At 45.3% G+C, this 23,657-nt stretch overlaps 1 protein-coding gene across 2 annotated transcripts in view; it reads left to right on the forward strand.

Annotated features, from left to right (window-relative positions):
- Window positions 1–23,657, forward strand: part of NOC2L (NOC2 like nucleolar associated transcriptional repressor) — a 432,367-nt gene that overhangs the window by 318,844 nt on the left and 89,866 nt on the right. For both annotated transcript variants that reach the window (XM_069241122.1, XM_069241123.1), the window contains exon 16: window positions 15,924–16,037. In XM_069241122.1, the coding sequence (XP_069097223.1) occupies window positions 15,924–16,037 (114 nt within the window). The remainder of the gene's footprint in view (window positions 1–15,923; window positions 16,038–23,657) is intronic.

Genomic DNA, 23,657 nt, shown 5'->3' on the forward strand with positions numbered 1-23,657 from the left:
TTTTGATTTATTGTATGTTCCTTATTTCAGATCTAACAACAATGAACCTTTGGTCCTTGATTTTATGACCTTTTATCACTATAGTATTGTGCTTGCAATTATACAATACAGGTGATTGTGTGGTGGGTGATCTGTGACCCAGGTATGTCTTTAACTTGTCACCTTTCCATGGTGGCACAGTGAGAGGTGAATCTTTTGTTTCAGTATCGCTGGTACCTCATCATTCATATGTGCCAGACAATTTTTTGTTTGGAGATCCCACTACCGCACCCATGTATATGCAGTTCTGGGCTCCATTGGGCACAATATATACTGTAGGGCAATGAAGTTCCTTAGTAATACCAATAATGCTACTGGCATTGGGATGCAACCTCAGATATCTCACCTCCTTTATGAATGTTGGCAGACTACTGATCAGTTGAAGATAGCTTAGAGTAATAAGATGTTACATACATTTGCTTTTTCTTTGTAAAAATAATGCCTCGTCCACAAGGATGACGGCCATACCAGCCCAAATCACTGAGAACCACACAGCAGAACTCCTGGTGACTTTCATTAGCCACTGGTTATTGCTCAGGGAGCAGAACTGGGCCACCATCAAGAAAGGATGTTTTGAGAATCTATGGATGGTTTTGTGCTGACATGCTTGGAGCCCCCTTCATGTCTCAGTTGATCACTTAAAATGGCAGATGGTGGCAAAAGTATACATTTTTGAGTAGTGGTACGTTCCCCTTTCGGTACTGAGCCTCACCTTGGAGCACAGACCTGGAGCATCCCAATTAAAATCAGATGGACTTTGAAGAATTTCAACTCATTAGGTGAATGAGAGACTTCTCACTGAAGCTCTTCTCTCGAACATCACTTTTGTGTGGCAGGCAGGAGTCAGACCAGGTAGAACTTCAGGCTTGTAGACCAAGGCTGGAGCTCATAATTTGGGAAGTAGCACAAGTTTTATCAGGTTGAGCAGGTAGGAGTCTTTAAAGTGCTGGATTGATGTTCCAACATATGTTCTAAGTCCATTGCATCTGGGCCAGCATCCTACCACCAGTTAAATTAAAAAAACATTTTGATGTTCAATTCAGTCAGGGATGCTGCATCTTCGAACAGTGTGGAACGGAAGGCTGCCTTGGACTGAATCTCATTTGCAAGTTCCAGATCCAAACCAGAAATGAAAACCACAAATCCATTGTGAGACAGAACATCCCTTTTGGCTTTTGTGCTGCCTGTTTCTGTTGACTGAACTGATTGTCTTCTTACTCTGTGCATTGACAAATCATAAATTGAATTGTCAAGACATATGTTTCCCATTAAAATGTGACGAGTGACTGATTTACAAGTGCTTAGGTTTCTGTGTTTAGTTCCTCTGTGACAGATGCACCAGCCTCCCTATCTTTTGTACTAGGCAGCTACAGCAAGCATGTGCTGGGGCGAGAGAGTCATGCTTGTTTCCTGTGTGAAAGTGAGACAAGATAGAACAATTATTGGCAAAGTCAGTAGTTTTTGCCTACACAAGACCTATTGACTTTGCCAATGTCTTTTAGCCATGTAGTACAGCAGCATAGAGTGGAGTGGCATAGCGTAAAGTGAAGTGGCGTAGGGTGGAGAGGAGTGGCTTGAAGTGGTATAGAGTGGAATGTTGTAAACTAGAGTGGTATAAAGTGCAATGGCATATAGTGAATTGGCATAGAGTTGTGTAGTGGGGTAGACTAGAGTGGCTTGGTGTGGCCACTCTAATACACAGTGAAGTGGGGTGTGGTAGAGTGGCATTGTGTGGAGTGGGCTAGAGTGGTGCACAGTGAGTGGTATACAGTAGAGTGGCGTAGGGTGATGTGGTGTGGCGTAGGGTGATGTGGAGTGGCGAAGGGTGATGTGGAGTGGCGAAGGGTGATGTGGAGTGGCGAAGGGTGATGTGGAGTGGCGAAGGGTGATGTGGAGTGGCAAAGAATAGAATGCAGTGGAGTGGTGTAGTGTGTCATGGAGTGGTGCTGGGTAGTGTCAGAGCGGTTCAGAGTAGAGTACAGTGGCTCAGAGTACAGTGCTGTGGGGCAGGACAGTGGCGTGGAGTGGCGCTGAGTGCAGTGGCTTAGATTAGAGTGGTGCAAAGTAGAGTTGTAGAGTGCAGTGGCGTAGAGTGGTGGACAATAGGGGCAGTGGCGTAGTGTAGCAGCATAAAGTGCAGTAACAAAGTGGCTAAGAGTAGATTGATGTAGAGTGCAGAAGAGTAGAGTGCAGTGGTGTAAAATCAGTGGCATAGACTGCAGTGGTGTAGAGTACCGTGGCACAGAGTTGGAATATTGTAGAGTACAGTGTAGAGGGTGGGAGGGAAAATAAGCAACGTGGAAGGGGGATGGGCGGGAGGGAATAGAAGCAACATGGAATAGGGACGGGTAGGAGGTAATAGAAGCGACGTGAACGGGGATATGGGAGACCGACTGAAAACACAATCACTCATATGGAGCGCTCATACACAAAGAAGAAACGTTGCTCCAAAAACAGGAGCAGTAGATGGAAACAAGTACGCGGTCTATGCTCCAGTGGAATGCCAAAAACAAGAAGAGGACATGATGCCCCCATGCCGTGACAAAAAGTGATGAAGAAAATGAGGGCGACGCTGAAGCTAACGGCAGGTAAGCTATGGTCAGGCTGTAAGCCCACTGTATGTAAACATTTCTCGCAGAGGCAGTGCATGCGCTGTCTAAGTGAAACCTAAAAAGAATGTGTGTGAGAGGAGGGGCCAGCACAGAACTATAATGTCCAAATGCTCCTGGTATAAGACAAGATTTATAGTGCCGGTTAGACTAGGTTCATGGAAATTTAATAGATGAGAAAAGCGACCATAATGGGTTTGCCAGGTAGGGGAATTAATGTAAACACTCTTACTAAAGCCATCCCACATTTTATAGTTATTAATTGTGATACTTTAATATGCTCCAAACTGACCACTCACTGTTCAGAGTTTTAGTTTACAAATGCCAAACCTGTAGTTGTGGTCGGTGGATGGAAGTAAGGAGCATCCTCGAAGCTGTGGGTTTACACCAGAAACCCTTGTATCCTGAAGGCTGACTGCCCAGCCTGTCTCTTGTAGTTGGCAGAGACTGCAACCAGATGGTAGTAGGTGGAGGTTTATGAATTGTGGTTAACACAACCTAGAATTGTGGCGGTGCTCCCAAAAGACAGAACTTTGCTTGATCTCTGGGCACCTCAGGAGGACACCTGGAGCACATATGCATATGGTGCAGAACATGGATACTAAGGATAGACTCCTGGAACACCAGGCAAAAGCTCTGACTGCCTCAACCAAGTAATGCTTGTTTCTAAAAGTGATCAGGAAAAAAAGCAGATTCACTGGTAGCCGCGATGGACACAGATGGGCACTGCAGAAGACTGATATTCAGTGATGCAGATTAGTTAACCAGTTGCAACTGATTTGACACAGGTCTTTTGGAATTTTCTTTATGGAGCTCGGTAATGAGTGACAACAATTATTCCATCTCACTGTGAGTTGTTATCCTTAAGGAACACTGTGAAGTTTGAAAGCTGGGAACTGCCTTCTTGCACGAGGCGACTGACTGTTATTCATCCCCTCCCGCCAGATTGGTGGCAGGAGGCAGACAGCAGCTGGTAGTCATGCTGTGCTGTTGGACTGGAAGGGATTCCCCAGTAGCTAGGTGTGAGTACACGCAGAAGCCTTTATTCACTGTCCATGAATAGAGCGAGTATGTAATGGCAATTTTATTTTGAAACTATCTTTTCACTATCCTTTGGTTCTTATTTTATTCATAAAATACTTTTTTATTTTTCTAATTTGGGATGGGAGCTTTACTCAGTTGTTCTTAATTCAAATGTTTGTGACAATACTGCTGATCTTAACAGCTTTTCTCTGAGGTACACAAGGCTGATTAAGATAGAAAGGTGTGCCAAATAGGAGCTAGTTTTGAACTAGGAGAATCTGCATCCCAGAATAACCCTTCAACCTTTATTTCCATTCAGCGAGTTATCTTCTGCCATTGCTGAGATGCTTCCTGAAGGGCTGAAAGGTTTGTGGATTTTCGATTGTAGAGTAAAAGGATTGATAGATTGGCATATGGTGGAGTTACATAAAAGATCCTCTTCTTGAGCCCAGTAGTCATAATGGAAACTTGGGCCACGGCAGGAGCCTCTAGGAGACAAATTCTAACCTTCTTAGGTTGAGTCCAATCTCTACACAAAATTGGTGGTTACTGTTCTAGTGGAATACAGAGGTCCAGTAGACATCTAATGGCATGACAATGTGTCAGTGAAAAATAGAAGAAATTGATTGGTTTAACATGAAATCTGTTTGGCTAGGAAAATAAATCAGTCTCCAAGCGTTGACCTTAGGGGGTGCAGCACCATGAGTAGCTAATGCTATGACCCAGTGATGAAGTCCTCCTCCATAGCTAGCCTATGGAGGGATATTGCAGCTGAGAAAACTAGCTTTTTGTTTGAAGGGGTGACCCACTCACAGTGGTGATTTTCTTGCACCCTTGTTTTTGTGGTGGGGAAAGTAAGATGAGGAGAGCCAGAAGGATGCTGAATCCCGTCTTAATGCATATTGGAACTTCTCAGTCAATCAGGAAGCATGGTCTCTGATGTCCCATGAGGTAAAGTGCTGGGTCACAGAGGTTACCCACATAGCAGGGAAGCTTTTCTTTAATATAAGGAGTCATCAATGCAGCACAACAGAGGTCTGTGTTGGCACAGAACGTTCTGTTGCAGGTAGACCGGTCCCTAGACATGGTGCCTGCATGTAGTCTCTACATGCAGGCACAATGGTCTTTCCAGTTGGTCCTTCAGGTGGAAGAGTTTACATTGTGGTCTGTGAGTGCAGCTAAAGGATCGAAGCTGAAAGGCAGATTATTTCACTTATGTCTCAGAGGAGAAGATAATTCCATTCTAAAGTATTGTTGAATTAGGGAATCTCTCGATCCTACTACAGCTACATGGGAAATGTAGAGAGTTGGCACAGTCATCTGAACTTGGTGCGGAACTTTACTGCACCCAACTGAGGAATTTTATTTTTACTACCTATGGATATTTAGAATTCCCCCACCTAATCCTGCTTCTTCAGGGCGATTCTCAAGCTTAGCGCCATCTGCGATGGTAAAGCCTTTATTTGTTGGTAGAGTCCGTTTAGGTCTGGACACAATATTGTTTTTTTTTTTTAAAGTCTGTGCGAAGTACAAAAGTCCCCAGGACAGAGCCTTTGTCCTCCTAGATAACAGTCCTGCAAAGTTGGCAGTAGTTACTGAAGCCTTGCAGAAACATTTAGCTTCTCCACAGTCACTGGTTTTGTACAAAGAAGTCAAGGTGAAGAAAGATCCATGCAGACATCCTTTAAACAACACCGTCGACAGAGAATGAAAAGAGAGGGGACAAGAAAGGGTCATGGGAAAAAAAAAAACTTTTTAAATTTTGCCCCAATTGTCATCACAAATTTGCAGAGACCCCATGCGGTCTACAACCTTTGCCTACCAAAAGACCACAAAGACGAGGACTGCAAAGCTTGCACCAAAATTGTGCCAAAGACTCTCAAGGTACGACGCAGGCAAAAATCGAGGACCACACTATGGCCATGGCTCAGAAGCAGGAATCACTCCAACACCTAGGCCTTTCGAGTGATGAAGAGGAGAACGTGCAGCAGTCCGAACCAGCGAGAGGGGGAAATCTGAGTCCCAAGCAGAGAAGATCCAGCTGCAGAGAAGGGTTAGAAGGACAGCAGAAGAAACGAGCATTTACAATGCAACGGGTCTCGCGTTTGCTCATGTTAGAGCTGATAGCGTTGTAAACTCCTAACCCGGCTTTTCACCTATCGGCAAAAGTGCATTTATGTACGTAACCTGAAAAAGTGCAGTTAACTATGTAAAGCGCTCGACTTCTGCCAAGCAAAATCGCGCTAGTAAATTAGAGAAAAAGTAGTCCATGAGCCGGACAGAAAACAGGGAGCCTTGCATGTTTTCTGTACTTGGTCGATGCGCTCGAGGAGGGCTAGCCACCGGAAAAGGCATGACGTATGCATGCCTTCGACTAATGAAAGCAAGCAGATTTTATTAGGCAAGCCCACGAACCAATCATAAACACTGACGTGACATCGACAGGGCTCTGAGCCCTTTTCTAAACACTAAAGTGTCTCGCTGCGATACGCATGCGCGAGCGCATGCAATGCAGGCTCGACCCTAAAAAGGTAAAACCGCCAAAAGGCTCGGCCTCTAAATCCTCAGATAAAACTCCTGAGCTAAGGAGGCTCTAATTTCTTTGGGAACCACCGGAAAGATCTCACTGGCCGTGTTCCAGAGGACACACCAGCCCTCTGGAACACAGCCTCCATGTTAAGCTAGCTGATGAAAACATTTGTTTTGCGAGCCTCACAAGCCTCTTCAACTCATACTGGGGAGTCATAGAGAACGAATTGGGATTCACACTGAACCACATGGCAGGCATTTTGAGTGCCAGGGCTGATAAACTCAGCCGAAAGTGCCTAGCTGATCATGAATGGTAGCTGCCTCCCAAAGTGGAACCAGGCATCTTGCGAAAATAGCTCCCTTGCTAGATATTTTGGCTGCTGTTGAACACTGTGCCAAAACTTTAGCACATTTGAGTTCCCACAGAAACTAGGTAGGAGATGCATCCTGGGTGGTGTGGAAGACAGGACTCCGGTACACCTTCTGACTTCTGCGTCTCCTGCCTGAATTGTGAAGATGATCAGAAGTAATGTGACCCAAGTCCCCCTAGTGGCTCTGGATTCAGCCAGGAGTGTGTGGTACTATGATCAACTGGATATGAGCATCTGTACCCCAATACGGATTCCACATTGGGGGAATCTTCTGGTGCAGCAGAAAGGTAGGGGTCTCTACCTTACCCTGCCCAATTTTACACCTCCAAGTGTGGAGATTGAGGGGCGGTAGCTGACTGCGTTCAACTTGAAGTTGTGGATGTCTTCCTTGCTGTTAGATATCTTTCTATGAAGTCCATTTACGCTGGGCACTAGGACAAATTTGTGGCCCCATTTGGAGTACGCAAGACCATTACAAGCCAAACTGTGAAATGTTTTCTTGTTTTGTCTTTTGCATTAAATTCTTGCAGTGGGCACTATTAAAAGTTATTTATCAGCTCTTAGGCATTTGCAGACAAACTACCTTGTTTAAATCACCTGTTGTGACGGGGTTTAATAAGGGTTTCATACATATTTCCTCCCAAAGCATTTGTGTTGCTACAGTAGGATAGTGATTTGGTCCTGTGCTGCTCATGTGTACTCCTTTCGAGCCAATGTACAGCTGCTTGTAGCATTTTCTGACCTTAAAGACTGTTTTCCACATTGGGATCACTTCAGCTAGTTATGTGAGTGAACTCCAAGCTGTAGATACACCCACCCTCACCACCTTTTTTTCATGACAATCTGAGGTCTAAGGTCCCCTTTCAGAAAGTCGTGACTCTTTACAATGGATGGCAATCCATCACTGTTCTTGCCCCGACTCACCACTCAAAAGTAGAGAAGCTCCATTGGTTGGACCCAAAAAGAACCTTAAGCTTTTCTTTTGATCGTACCAAGTACAATTTGGTGGATTATCAGCTTTTTGTGCAGTTCTCTGGAGTGATGAAAGGAAAAGCTGGGCAGAAAAGTACTCTGTTGGGGTGGATAATCCAATGCATTAAGGTCTGCTATGCATAGGTCAAAAAAAAGCTTCCGGAAAAGTCTGAGAGTCTTTTTTTTACCAGGGTTAAAGCTGTCACAACTACATTAGCATGGGAAGTGCTTGTCTTTCACATCTGTCAGGCTGCAACATGGGAGTCTGTGCACACGTTCACAAAGTACTACTGCATTGACAGCCAAGTCTGACAGGAAAACCATTTTGATTGTTCGGTTCTGCTAAATTTACTGTCCTGAGCTCACCACAAACCCTATGCTTTCAGTAGATACTGCATTGTTAAATCTCCTAAAGATTACAAATCTACGATTGGAAGTATCCATTGAAAGTGCGAGTTATTTACCATTGGTAATACTCTTTTTGTGGGTACTCAATTTAACAACAGGTTCCTCATTGCTCTCCCATTTTCATGTTCTGTAGAGTGGGCTCTCTTTACCATCTAAAAAAGGGTCCTAAATTTGAGATCTGCACTCTGGTACCAACAATTGTTTTGTGCTCTGAGGGCATGGAGAGAGTCGAGCAAGATGAGGAATGGCACTTATATGCAGCTATGCTCCATCACTTCCGGGACGACTCTAAACCTGTGCGGTGTTGCACTGCACCACCTGCTATGAAAGGTATACAGATGCACTCTGGCACCTGTGTATCATTAGAAAGATGAGAAATCTGCAGTTAAAGTATCCACCAGAAAAAGTGTTACCATAGATAAGTAATTTGTTTTTCGAGTACACAAATTTTCATCTTCTAATTTAATGATGATTATGATAGGGAAGATCAGAATTCATACACAAAAAGGAGCTACAGAGGGACTAAGAAATATCAAGGGTGCCCTCCACACAAAATACCAAAATCAACAACATAGCCCTTGTTACTTGTCACGCCCAACACAGAATATAAAAGTATATGTAGGGCACCACCTTCAAGTCTAGTCACTTTTAAGGGGAGGTCAAGCTCTGATCAGATTCTTGCGTTATCTGACTTGCAGCGTGCACTTGCTTGATACATCGCGCTACGTATGCAGTGGCATTTGACAAGTGTTGTGATTGGGCATTTGATAGGTAGCCATGTAGTAGAATAGAAGCGGTGTGTCAGACCCTTACATCATCACTTAACTTGACCAAGATTAAACAAAGGCACCTTAGGATATTTGCTTTGGTTGATATCAGTAGATGCTTCCAACACTGCAGGACCAGGCTACTACCAAACACAGGTCCCATGTTACAACCCCCACTACCCTAAATACAAATATACTGCCCCTGCACTACATCCTCACCAGCCTACCAACAAACACTGGCGACAAGCTATTACCTACATGCACATACTAACAACACACACAGACACTGTGGTAGAGTCCATGAATCCTACGAACAGGATAACTATAGGCTCACTAGGGCACCGACAGCCACTGAGCACTGTGTACATCCACACGTCTACTGTGAACTACTTTCATCTGAAATCTCTGCTCAACCCTAATTAAATCTGAAACTTGGGTAGTCCCGCTCTGTCAAGTCTTACAGAAGAAAAAAACATGGCAGAAGATTTCACCATAAACAAAAGCCACAGCTCTCAGAGCTTCCCAGACTCCGCTGTTTGGGAAATGACCGGAACACTCCCCTGTCAGTTCCCAAGTACATTATGACTGAGCAGGACCCTGGCTGGAGGGGCGTCCTTTGAGTCTGGACCCCTTTCGCGACTGCACACTTGTGTTTTCTTTTAGTATGCCGTGGATTGTAGCATCATAAAGCTCTGTAAAGTGGGCTGCACGGTGCGTTACAGAAAACTGATCTCATCTCTTGATGCATCTTTCCCATCACTGGTTCTTCGGAGCATTTCTCCCGTCGTTTTACTTTCCTCCTGGGATTAATGAGTCCATTTGGGTTTATTAAGGGTTCTTAGCCCCCTCTTTCCCAGAGAGCAGCTTGCTTGTCTTGACGCAGGGGGGCTGGGATGCAGCCTCTGGCCTTCCTGGCAGGTCACCCTCATCATCCACAGTGCCACCGCAGACAGAAAAGGATAATTAGAACGGGAAAATATATACGTTTGTGGTAATTTTCTTGCAGCTGGTGCCAGTCTGCCCTGTAAACAGAGCCCAACACGGAGCAGATTAATACCCTAATAAATATCTTAATGGGAGACAGGGACGACTGCTGGTAATATAAATCTCAGATCGCTGTGTGCCAAACGATGTGCACAGACAGCGAGGCACCAGCCGGGCTCCGCGGAGGAAGCGGGCCGTGGAGATCTCTAGCTGCCGGGGTGTGGAGACCTGGCAGCAGCCCCCGCCGAGGCCCAGAGGTGGCACTGCTCACCTGGGAGTGCGGCTGCCGTAGCACGGCGCCCAAGAATCTCTGTCCTGGCCCTTGTAGTAGACGATAGGAGAGCTGGGCTGCTCGGGGAAGAGGCGTGTAGGACGTAGGACGAGTGGCCGTGGATCCAGGGACTGGAATATCTGGGGGCCTGACAGAGCTGTGGGTCACGCTAGAAGTCTGAGTTCCCTTCCTGGAATAACAAGGGGCGCGTCAGGTTATGATAGTTGTTTTGCAAGAGCTCGTTAGTAGGATACCGCGAGATGTTAAAGATCAAGAAAGGGGTGCATTCTAGAGATGTGTATATTCTCCGGTACACGGTACTGGAATAACGGGGTGCTGCAGATCAAGATATCGGTGCATTTCTGAGCAGCATGTGGCTTGGAGCACTGGAATAATGGGGCGCTTAGGTCAAAGATAAAGGCACACCGACCTGCGTGTTAGTCCTAGTCCTGGAATAACGGGGTACCGCAGGCCAGGGTGGGGGTACATTGCAGAGCTGCACGTGGGTTCTAGTATTGGAATAATTGGGTGCTGATGCCATGATGAATGCGAACATACAGCTGTGTTTGAGGTGCAGTGATAACTGTGCTTAGGCCCCTGTACAGATATAAGAGGATGCTGGAATTCAGTGTTGAGGCGGCACATTGCTCCAAGTCCTGAAATAACAGCTTCTCTGGACTGTGGTGCATATCCGATGTGTGTGTGGTCCCAGTACTGAAGTAGCGCGGTACTACTGATAAGGATGGCTGTCTACGCGTAAGCGGAACTTATGTGGGTTCTAGGACTGAAATGAGGGGACGCTCAGTTCTGGGGTGTGGTGCTTTGAAGAGTTGTGTGTGAGTCGTAGTGCTTAAAGTTAAGGTGGATAGGCACTGGCAGTTGTCTGTGGGTCCTAGCACTGAAATAACGAAGCGCTGCAGGTCAGGAAGAGTTGCCCGTGGGCCCTGATACTGAGGTAACGAGGTGCTGTCGGTCAGGAATGGAGGTGGATTGCCGAGTCGTGCAGTGGACAGCTGTGTGTTGGGATCGTAGGAATGCAAATTGTTGAGAGGTGCCCATGGTGACCCAGGCGGAGGCTTATCGTACCCACGGGTAGCTGGGCCTTGGCGCCAGAAATCTGTCGCAGGCTTCGTGAGCTGGTGGTGGGCTGAGCCCCCGCCCGGTGCCCTTTTCTTCCTGCTAGACCTAGTGCAGGGCGGAACACCGGGGATTCGCTGGCACACTGAGCCCGACCGGTGTTGCCAAAGCAAACACAGTAGCTCCCTTGAACATTGCAGTGCTGCCCTGTAGGTGCGGGCATCGCTTTATAGTAAGCATGGCTACTTCTAATATGCCAGTGCAGTGCCGCAAAGTCACGGTGACTGTGGCTAGGGCCGCCTTTTGGCAAGACCTGGGGCGCCTGCAGTTGGATGAGGGCGTCTCACAGATAGATCTTCTGAACTTTCAGAAATAAATGTTTTATTCCAGCCCGCAAGTCCAGTTTATTGCCTTCAAGCCGTGTGTAAAATCCTACTTTCCTTGATTTTCATAGCCTCCTTGGATTACCTCTCTCCATCATTCTCCCCGCCCCCCTCCTAGGCACTCTAACCTCCTGTTTAGCAACTGAATGTGCGATTGAGGTGAGGGTACAAGGTGCAACTGTGTGTTCACAGGCTGTTCAGTGCTCTGGGGCATTAAGCCAGGATGTGCCCTGTGAGCACAAAAGGGCCCTCCCACTGGGATCACCAGTGGGAGCAGGAGAATGTGGAAGGAGTGGAGGAGGAGGATTAGGATGGGCACCACATTTATTTTCGCCTGGGGCGCTGTCTGAGGACTGTAGTGAAAGACGTCATGACATGTCACACTGGTTGCAAGGGCTTCCTCTCATGAAGCAGCTTTAAAGAAACACTGTTTTTCTGACGATGCCAAGTAAGGCACACTGATCTAGGGTGACCAGACGTCCCGGATTTCCACGGACTGTCCCGGGTTTTGGGGAAGTGTCCCGACACTTATGTAAAAAATAAAGAAATGTCCCGGTTTTTTAAATTATTTATAGAAATGTCCAGGTTTTTCAGTAGTGTTTGAGTTCACTGCTTGAGATGTTGCGGCGTGACGTCACTTAAGGGAAATCCAGAGAGAAAATACATTTTCTCTCTGGATTTCCCTTCTCTTTATAAAAAGCAGCAACAATGGTGTTGTGCCAGCCATGGGACTAGAGCTCCTTCGAACCATCAGTGACCAGCATGACCCTGCCCTGCTCACAGGAGTCAGAGGTCACCCTGCAGCAAGATCCAGCCATCCACCTTGGTGACCCTGCTCTGCCCTTTAACGCAGCTCAGAATCAAGCAGCTGCTAAAGGCAAAAGGGGCCAGGAGTGACACCATCCATACTGGTAGGCAATATAGTTTGAGTGCTTGGTCTGGAAAAGCACAAACTCCGAATTTTAAATGTAACACTACAGTTGGGGGTTCTCTTTAACAAAAATAATTGGTTTCTACCAAAATGAACCCTTTTTGCAACATTAGGATAATGAAAAACTGGGAAAAAATCATAGCGCTCTTATCTGTACCTGCAGGCAGCTCTTTTTGGACAGGTAACAGCTCACTGTTCTAGATTAGCATTCTAACTTGACAAAAGTAGTAAGCCACTGACCTATTTGTATTATATGCACCTAACTTGCATGGCACATTTTCTTTGCAGCCGGCATATTAACTCTCTGCGCTACCTTAAAATGTCCACTAGAGAATCCTATCTCTCGCCAGGCAGAACATTAATCATCAGAGTTATCTTTACATATTTATTGTTGCCTAAAAACTGCTGGAGGCAAGGAACTTTTAAAACTATAATATACCTGCAAATACGGTGCTCTACCTGAAGTCAGCACTCAGTGTGGTGGCACCAGTCGTACCGCCATAGAGCCGGACCTGGGTGTGAGTGAATGATAAGCAGGAGGTGATTGTGACAGAGGGGCTGGATTTGTGCGTGACTGAGGGGAGAAGGTAAATATTATGGTTGTAGAGGTGACGCAATGAATTTATGGAGGGCCACTGGAGCAAAAAAGAAACTGATAGAAACTCCTTAGATAGACTCTTGAGGTGTTGAAGGGCTTGCTTGGTAGTGGTGGGCTGATCCCTCATCCAAAACATTCTTAAGGAACTTTTTACATCCTGAAGGTTTTGCACCTTCATCGTACTTTGGCACTGAGAACAGAAAATAAACCATGCAGCTCTAGGCTAGTTTTTCCCATCTGGTTTTCAATCATTCTCTGTAAGCTTGCTTTCCAAGTCTTGAAATGCTTAACCCAAAGCCCCCATCTCTTTGCCATCAGATACCACGTCTCCCATTGACTCACACGTTTAAATATGTACAGGGCAAGGGTGGTCACCAGCTATAGCAAATGTTGAAGCAAAGTCTATTAAACTGGAACTAAGTTACCTCTGATTTGTTGTCTGCAATTCTTCATATGTGTCTGTGGTAGGGGCTGTCATTGTAGTCCCTTTCTATGTCTACGAAAGCTGTTAAGTAGTCCTACTTTTATGTCAATGGGTGCTGCAAACTGTAGTCCTACTTCTATGTCTGACATGTCCCGTTTTTTTGTTTTGAGAATCTGGTCACCCTACACTGATCACATGGAGAATTTTTGGTGCTCCAGGGTACCAGTGGCCTTGGTACCTTGTGGTCATGGATAGCGACAGATCACAAACGGATTCTTGCTCTGTCCTACCATTTGAGTACTGTTTTTCCAATGTCTCTGTGTGCCACGAGTGCCATAGGATGTATAGGACTGCCGAACACCAAGAAATGGCTTCTGTCACAAACAGCTATTTGTGATAGTGTCATCTGGTCTCCTGGTTTCACCTGGTCTCGTGAGGCCATTTCTCAGCACTGATCACTCACGGTCATGGTTGTTTTGCTGCGTGAACCTTTTCTGGATTCTCACGCAGGACCTCAAAGTCGCCTCTGTGAATCTAAAGGTCCCCATCCACTTATGTATGAGTCTGAACACTGACACAGCTCACATGGGCGGGGGTGTTTTCAGAGGCCTCAGTTTGAGATTGTACACTTCGGTTAGGTGGATGTATCTGACATTTTATGACACTTGCTGTTCAATAAAGAGACCATGTTCCCATGTATGTTACTGAGCAAACTGATGATTGGGGGTCAAACTGGCCAATGAGGACTGCGTATTCCTAGTAAAAGCCAGACATCTGAAAAAAGTCGTTTTGAGGACAGACAATTACTGCAAGAGATGCAGATGTGAAGGAGGCCCAATAGATAAGAATCACATCTCTACAGTATGACTCTTATCCCTGCATTGCAGCCAGGTCATCTGTGCTGAGGGATTGGTGGAAGTGGGGTGTAGAGGGACGGGTGGGAAACCAAGGTCTAGGTATAGAAGTCTACTTAAACTTTGCATAGATGGTTTAAACTGGCACCAGCCATCTATCCTCTTGTGGAACCTACTGTAAATGTTGCTTGTGACGTAAATGGGTGGCACATGGAGGAGAGGGAGTGCTCCTTTGGTCTCCAGTGAGTATTCCGTTACAGGCTACGCAAGGGGTCCCGTTTGATGTCTTACCTTCCAGAACCCACTTAAGGCTACACCGTGATGTTCCGAATGGTCTCCTCCGAACCAGCAATTCAGCCCATGTGGCCTAAGCAAGGTTCGGTGGGGGAGGTCTCTTTTGCTTTCCCCAACCAGAACTGCTTGTAAACTAAGAATTGGGTCCCTTTGTCCTCCTCTCAGTCAGCACTCCTTGGCACTCCTTGTGAACTAATTGGGTAGTCACTTTTTGGTCTGAAAGTTGAGTAGTGTTCAACTTATTACTAATGGATTGTCTGAGAGACCAGACTGCTGGGAATGCGGAATGACAACTCCTTGTCCTTATTCCCAAACACACAGATATTAAAAGCCAGGGTTGTTTGTGAAGAAATGTGTAATTCTTGTTTAAAGCCCTGCAGCATCATGCTACTTGTGGTATGGTGCTGAATAACATAATCATAAGCGCATACCTCTGCCTGCAACAGTACAAGGCACCTTGCTTGTTAGTGTTCTTTAAACACACCATCTCCTTTGTGTGAGCCCCTTATACTTAAATGCAACCCTATTGTGGTGCCAATGCTGCACCACCTGGCCAAATATAAAGGACTACGACAGAGGCTAGATGGGATCTTTGCTCCAGTTCACACCCTGAGCCAAACATATGGGCCCACTGGAGGCAGGTGTCAGTGCAACCGAACACAGGCACAAGGAAACCGAGACGCACAGGCATGTGGTCTGAGCACGACAGACTTAAGGCCTGATTTAGAGTTTGGCAGACGGGTCACTCCGACACAAACATGATGGATATTTCGTCTGCCATATTATGATTTCCATAAGAAATCCGTCACGTTTATGACTGAGCAACCCTATCTGCCAAACTCTAAATCTGGCCCTTGTTCTTGTGGAAAGATACCTTGGTGTGCCACTGTCTCTGCCACGTATTTACTGTCCTCTGAAGACCGGCCAGTAGGAATTTGCCAACTTCCTTCTAGCCTCTGAGCTCTGTGCTAGAGTGATGGTAAGGAGTCGCACCTTGTAACGATCTAAGCAGTGACTGGAGTGGATCAATACTAAAAGTGAGTCACTTTGGAGCAGTACTTTAAGAGTGGGCACAAGCAACTTTTAGTAGGAAAGAGGTATACAGGCACTGGAAGTACATTCATTTTTGTATTTCTTTTCCAACTACTGTCCCTAAGAAGATGGCTCTGGTGTGTAGATTAGTGGGAACATTTGCAGAACCAGGAGTTGAATGTTGTCTATTTAAGGTCTCAGATCATTTTCATTATGTTTTTTTCAGATTCGTAAGTGTATCCTTTCCCCTTTGATGCAGCCACTCTCACAAGAAGAAAGAATGTTGAATGTGAATTTCGTTCGGTTGGTCCATTAAGTTCTTACACTCACGCTTTTCTTCTGTCTTCCCTTCCCCAGGTGCAGTGGGAGAAGAAGCTCAAGGAAGAGGGAACCCCCCTGGCCAAGTACTACAGTCAGTGGAAGAAGTTGCGGGACAAGGAGATCCAGCTGGAAATCAGTGGCAAGGAGCGGGTGAGGATGAGGGGGATGGTGGAGAAGTCGGCATTCATGAACTGAACTGCTAATGTGCGCTTTCTGTTTGTGTTTAGAATTATTTACACAAACTCTAAATAGAAATATTATTATTTTCAACAGGTGGGGTTTAGAGTGAGGAGGTGGTGGTTGACGTAGATTGACGTAGCAGGGGACAGTCAGTGAGTCATGTACGAGGCTCTCTCTTGTGCTCAAGACCAGTTTGAAATAGATTTCTATGTAGACTAATATGCGCCTGGTTGAATGGAAGTATAGAGTGTTCTGTGTAGGCATTATAGAGGAAGATCAATGTGACATTTTCTGTATCATACATATATATATATATATATATACACATACATATACATATACATTCATGCACACAGGACTGCCATGATCTGATCTGCTAAAGCAGCTTACCTCGCACTGTACATGAATGTCTCCGTCACCTACTTGAGTTATGTTGGAAGCTGCCTAGTAACTGTAGGACTTTGGCTGAGAATGTGTAGGTGCAATTCAACCTTTGCCATTGACCTACACGACCTCCCCTCCTCTATCCTCCAGAAAGAAGGTGGAAAGACTTGGGTGATATCCTGCATCCTAAGTGGAAGTGTTTGACTTCCTAAAGTTTGTACTTTGATTGGCTCTGGGTCACAACCATTTCCCAAAGTGGAACAAATATTCCCCCTCTTGAGCCAGGAACATGAATTCATTTACACTTGAGGAGACTCTGCTTACTTCACTGTAGAGTGGCCTTTTTATCAAGGACAGGACAATGTTTACTGCTGTCTTGCTGAAGAGCTATGAATAAGCCCAGGAGTGTGGAAGAAGCTCTGCTTCTGCAGACTGCTCTGAAGAAAATATCTTAGTTGAAATAGCAAAGTGGCCCCTGGACTAAAGTCACAAGGAGCAAGGCCTGGCAGAGTAAGCCTGTATGGGGAAGGCCCCCCCCCCCCCAATAGAAAGTGGACCTTCCAGGAAGACCTCGCATCCCAGCTGGATGGAATTGCCCAAGAAGAAGTAGCTATACAAGAGGCTGAGATATTGGAGGGATGTATTCTGAACTGAGACTTCAGCGTGCCTACACTGTCCCCTCGTCTATGGTACTATTTCCGAACCTAGGAAATCAAGTATCCTCCTCCCAGATCCAGAACCAGAGGGATGCAGGTGATTTTCCTTTTGACCCTAAGTCTTGGGGTAGGTCCAAACCTTTCATAACAGTTTGAACGACACTTATACAGGGAGTGCAGAATTATTAGGCAAATGAGTATTTTGACCACATCATCCTCTTTATGCATGCTGTCTTACTCCAAGCTGTATAGGCTCGAAAGCCTACTACCAATTAAGCATATTAGGTGATGTGCATCTCTGTAATGAGAAGGGGTGTGGTCTAATGACATCAACACCCTATATCAGGTGTGCATAATTATTAGGCAACTTCCTTTCCTTTGGCAAAATGGGTCAAAAGAAGGACTTGACAGGCTCAGAAAAGTCAAAAATAGTGAGATATCTTGCAGAGGGATGCAGCACTCTTAAAATTGCAAAGCTTCTGAAGCGTGATCATCGAACAATCAAGCGTTTCATTCAAAATAGTCAACAGGGTCGCAAGAAGCGTGTGGAAAAACCAAGGCGCAAAATAACTGCCCATGAACTGAGAAAAGTCAAGCGTGCAGCTGCCACGATGCCACTTGCCACCAGTTTGGCCATATTTCAGAGCTGCAACATCACTGGAGTGCCCAAAAGCACAAGGTGTGCAATACTCAGAGACATGGCCAAGGTAAGAAAGGCTGAAAGACGACCACCACTGAACAAGACACACAAGCTGAAACGTCAAGACTGGGCCAAGAAATATCTCAAGACTGATTTTTCTAAGGTTTTATGGACTGATGAAATGAGAGTGAGTCTTGATGGGCCAGATGGATGGGCCCGTGGCTGGATTGGTAAAGGGCAGAGAGCTCCAGTCCGACTCAGACGCCAGCAAGGTGGAGGTGGAGTACTGGTTTGGGCTGGTATCATCAAAGATGAGCTTGTGGGGCCTTTTCGGGTTGAGGATGGAGTCAAGCTCAACTCCCAGTCCTACTGCCAGTTCCTGGAAGACACCTTCTTCAAGCAGTGGTACAGGAAGAAGTCTGCATCCTTCAAGAAAAACATGATTTTCATGCAGGACAATGCTCCATCACACGCGTCCAAGTACTCCACAGCGTGGCTGGCAAGAAAGGGTATAAAAGAATGAAATCTAATGACATGGCCTCCTTGTTCACCTGATCTGAACCCCATTGAGAACCTGTGGTCCATCATCAAATGTGAGATTTACAAGGAGGGAAAACAGTACACCTCTCTGAACAGTGTCTGGGAGGCTGTGGTTGCTGCTGCACGCAATGTTGATGGTGAACAGATCAAAACACTAACAGAATCCATGGATGGCAGGCTTTTGAGTGTCCTTGCAAAGAAAGGTGGCTATATTGGTCACTGATTTGTTTTTGTTTTGTTTTTGAATGTCAGAAATGTATATTTGTGAATGTTGAGATGTTATATTGGTTTCACTGGTAATAATAAATAATTGAAATGGGTATATATTTTTTTTTGTTAAGTTGCCTAATAATTATGCACAGTAATAGTCACCTGCACACACAGATATCCCCCTAACATAGCTAAAACTAAAAACAAACTAAAAACTACTTCCAAAAATATTCAGCTTTGATATTAATGAGTTTTTTGGGTTCATTGAGAACATGGTTGTTGTTCAATAATAAAATTAATCCTCAAAAATACAACTTGCCTAATAATTCTGCACTCCCTGTATAACCAACCATTCATGAGCTCTTTACAATTAAATGTGTGGTTGTAAATCCCAGTTATCTATTTTGACTGGTTAAGAATGTTGGCCCATGGAGCTCCCCTGTCCACTGAAAACCTTGACTGTGATTAGCCAGTTTCAGGATAAATGCTCCTGGAGTTTAGTACTTACAAAGTACATTGCTCATTATGTAGTAGCTAGTACTCTGATCATTTGACCATCTAACCGGACCTTGCTTCTTCTTCCAACGTATGCCCAGTGTCCTGGGACCCAGCTACCAGATCCCAGGTAATCCTGTTAAATAAATGCAGATATTTGGGAAAGTGCATTTTTAGCATCCCAATCTACGTTTTTGGATTTGAGGTTGGCCCCTGGTATATTTTGTGAAGTGGGTTTTGGAGCATACTGTTTGTTTGGATCTTCTGCCCTTGGACACACTGTGGCCGCAAGCCTTGAACCAGGGCATCTAAAACAGAGTTGATGGGGCTGGTGTGTAATTGCAGTCTTGATATACTGTTGCATCGTGTCTGTGACATTACAGCAGCTGTGGTGGATACCCAAAGGTTTCTCCAATTATATATAACCTCAAGCTATAAACATCTAGCATGAAGCACTTAAATGCTATAAAAGCTCTTAATGGGCATTGTCTGTGTTTAACAGTGTCTGGTAATAACTACGCTTCTAATCTACTAGAATCTCCTGCAGTAAGCCTTTGCTGCTGACCTTTGCTAATCCTGGGTAGTGAAGTGGCCAACGTAGTGTCCTTGGCTTGCCAATAGGAGGTCACCGGTGCTTGTAGCCCAGGGACACCAGTATTAATGATAGTACCCACTGCAGATACTGTACAGTGACCACTGACTGGCCAGGACCCAGACAGATCGTGGTAGGTCACTCTCCAGTACGAGGAGTGTTGTTTTTGTTGCTCTTCATCGCCTCCTGGAGAGCAGGCAGAACTTCATGACATGGGCAGAGTAGCTGGACCTGGACAGTGCTCATGCTTGGACCCAGCCTTAGTGAAAAGGGGCAGCATGCAGCTTCATACACCTAGGAAACACCTGACAGGTTTGCATAATTCTGGTCACGGCGAGTCTGCAACCTTCAAGGGAAAGCATTTTTTTCTCTCCATGTGGCAGCTGGGCCTCTTGCTCATTGCAAAACTAATTTAATGCACTAGCCAATGTTTGGGCACCGACCAATCTGGCTGAAGGCATTTTTGAGGACTTTGTCTCTACTTGGAGATGAGAAGTGGATTCTGGGACTACACTAGAGGGTTCCTCATTGCTTGGCAGACCATATTTGTTCTGCTCCCAGTACTCCTTGGGGGTGCTACTAGTAAGTGATGCTATTTTAGTTTTCATCAGTGAAACTGTCAATTAGCTCCTGACAGTGGTTTCAGGTTCAAATGTGGAATGTTCTATTTTACTGTGTGGAGGCAGTGTAAAGGATGAAGCAATACGCTAAACTCGAGAATATCACTTTGTCTTCTTGGCTTATAAAGCATGTTGTCTTTGTGCATGCTCTTCAGTTGTTGCCACCCATTGTCCATCCTATATTATGTCTTTTTGTACTTGCGCTGCCCCAACGAATCAAGCTAAGGATACCAACTTAATTTTTAGTCTCCAATTTTAAATGTCTTCACATAAACAGAACATTTTTCATTTTTACACTTAATTAATCTGCTATTACTTAATTTTCTATACGGTCTCGGACACCCTGAGAAGGCATCGTGGACTCCTGCGGGCCCATGGACCACAGGTTAAGAACCACTGCAATAGAGTTAAAGGCACTGGCTGTACTACTGCTATCGCACTAACTTATTGAAAGTCCACTAAGATTAAAATGTATCTAATCTACACCTGTCTGCATTTACCGAGTAACGTGCCGTTGGCCATACACATACAACATTATTAATCTGACTGAATCATGCCCTAATTAAAACATTATTGTTCTTCTGTCGTAGTGATTTGCACACATTGTGAGTAAAAGTGGCATAGGCAGGAAGAGTAGATTGCTTTTCTTCTACTACTACACTGTTGTTCCTAAAGCAGGCCAAATTGACAGATATTCTTGCACTGCCTGTGTTTAAAGCTCAGTTCTAACCCCAATGTTTAATCCAGCATGAGTCATTGGGACTGAAAGAGATGCTAGTGCTCTTTCTCTCAGTCAACCTGGAATATCCGTCGGTCTCTCATGGATCTACTCATAACATGTACAAAGGCTGTCCGTATAAGGACCATTATTGGTGGTTGATCTGTCACACCTCGGTGGATTTACTAAGAACCTCTTCAAAGTAAATGTATTCTGAATCTGTGCACATTGCCATAAGTACAACGTCGTGTAAAGTACAGTGGGCTACATTACTATATTTAGCCTTTTAGCCCCAACTGAGCTGAACAGCATTTGAATTGATTTGTCTTTCTGTGACCATTGCCACCAAAATGAAGAATAAGTAATGAGGCTACCAGTCCTCTGTCAGTGGCCTAACCACACCATCTCAATAAGTTCCTGTTCCCGACAATCATCTCTTATAATTTCTTGTCTGCTTTCCCAAGGACAAGTACGATTGGTGATTTAAAGTTCATTACTGTGGTTTGCTGTGTGTCAGATCATAGAAAATTCATCAAAATGCTCAGTGACTCTTAGCATCTGCTTTTGTATTGCTTTATGATGAACTCATCATAGCACATAGAATGGTAGGACTCATAATGCACAAGCTGGTTGCTATCACATCTGGGGAAGTGTCATGCCATATACAACAGCAAGGGGACATCATGTCCATTAATTTGGGTCCTAATTTGTTTCTCTGCCACTACAGCCTTTATCGAACAGCATGCACTACACTTGGCCGTTACTGCACCTCAAGAAACACCCTCCCAAAGAGGAACATGCATGCATGGTCACATCTCTTTTCACACTTTCTCTTACCTACAACCAAACCTAGATGTTGCTACATACTTGCAGTGACAAAGGAGACTGACATACATTCCTGACACCAGAACACTTCCTGACTAGGCCAACATTTGCCCACACACTTCTTATCCATCTGCAAACTAGCACTCAAAGATTGTGCATTCTATCCCTCTCTTTCTGCTTCACATTCACGCCCGGGGCAAAAACATGATATGGCATAACTCCAGTCATCACAGAAGATTATATACTCCAGCGATATAGCGTATAAGACAAGCACTCACTCTTTCACTATCCATGTGCCCACAAGGCACACCTCCATCAAGTACTATGGAGTAACATGCTCTTCATCTCCCAAGTGTACATTCATGTCTTTTCAGAAGCACTATATAAATAGAAGTTCCATACAATCAGTATCTGTTTGGCAAAGCGCCACTCCTTTTCTTTGCTAGCTGTGGATGGTATTTTGACTTTATGCATTGAGGGGTTTGTGCTCGATGCTACAGTGACAACGGGGGATTTGTAGGGCAGAATGGAAATCAATATGGTTCAGACCTGTTTTTCAACTGAGACTTAGGATCAGGGGTCACCAAATTAGTTTGGACGAAATCAATGTTTTTCCATTGGAGGGTGGGATATGAATTTAAATAGCCTAAGCAAGGGGCGGCCCATTTTGTTATCATTAATATTTGTGACCTTTTAAAATCTCTTAGCTGGTTGCTCCCTTTATAGTGTTAATCTTAAGTGAAAAATGTGTAGCAAACAAAAGAGTGACGGGGGTGGTGGTGCAAAGTAAGGGTCATCGGCCCATCTTCTAGGTAGTAGATCATCAGATTTCAGAAAAGCTTTTTTTTTTTGTATTTCAAATGACGAAGACTGCTGCACGCAAACAAAACCTGGGCACAGACCCCAGCCAGAAGGAATCAGTTGGAGGTTGTGTGGTGCCCTGTTAGCCATCAGAATCAAGATGTGAGTGTTCTGCGGAGCCGAAACTCACTTGGAAGTCTGACCTCATGGAAAGGACAGCCAAATCATGAACATGCGTTGTGCAGAAATTAGAAGCAGACAAGCAACATCACATACAGTGATGCGTTTAGCAAGATATTCAGTCAGCTGATTCCTGGTGGCCCCCCAGGGAGACACAAATGGCACCAGAAAGACTCTTATATGAAATTGGCCAGTCGTGACTAGTTTGGCACTGCTCTTGGTGAAGATTATTTATTGGGAGTGGGAAGTGAGTGATGACTCCAGCTTGCGCTCACTGCAAGCTGGTATCCAGAGCAAGAGCTCTTCAGTAGAAGTCCAAGACATAGGGGCTGAACCTGCAGCTTGGAAGGAGGTGGTACAGTAAACGGTATAGGCAGACTCGGGAGGACCAATGCGTCTGCCAAGGAGGCGCAAACCACAGACGCTCCCAAAGGAGCTTTGTGTAGGTCGGAAGCTGTGAACTGTGCCTGCCTGGCGCTTGTGCAAGACTGATTGGTGAGTCACGCCCGCTGCTTTGGAAGCCTCTGGCTGTTTGCATCATCTTGGCTCTGGTCAATGAATGGCAACACAGCATTGCCCTCTGTCCCGCTGGGTGTGACATGGCACTCGTGGGAGAGTTCACCAATTTGTGGCGTAAGGGCCCTGGCTTGACCTCTTGGGCCATGTGGCAGTGACGGGAGAGTTCAGGGGCACATATGTATTCTGTGGGATAAGGTATACATTGTAAACTGGACATATGCATATGCTGACACAAACGCCAAACTACATACCTCCTCTTTGACTTAGTATATACGCAGTACCCAAAAAGTGAATGTTATCACGTGGCTGTCAATTAGCGCCACCATCTGTGTTTTTAAAGGTCTTGGTCTCTACCTTCCCCTTCATGGCAGTCTGAGTGCCCCAGCACACACGGTTTGTGCAAAATACAA

The sequence above is a fragment of the Pleurodeles waltl genome, chromosome 6, assembly GCF_031143425.1.
Source record: "Pleurodeles waltl isolate 20211129_DDA chromosome 6, aPleWal1.hap1.20221129, whole genome shotgun sequence".
Classification (NCBI taxonomy): Eukaryota; Metazoa; Chordata; class Amphibia; order Caudata; family Salamandridae; genus Pleurodeles; species Pleurodeles waltl.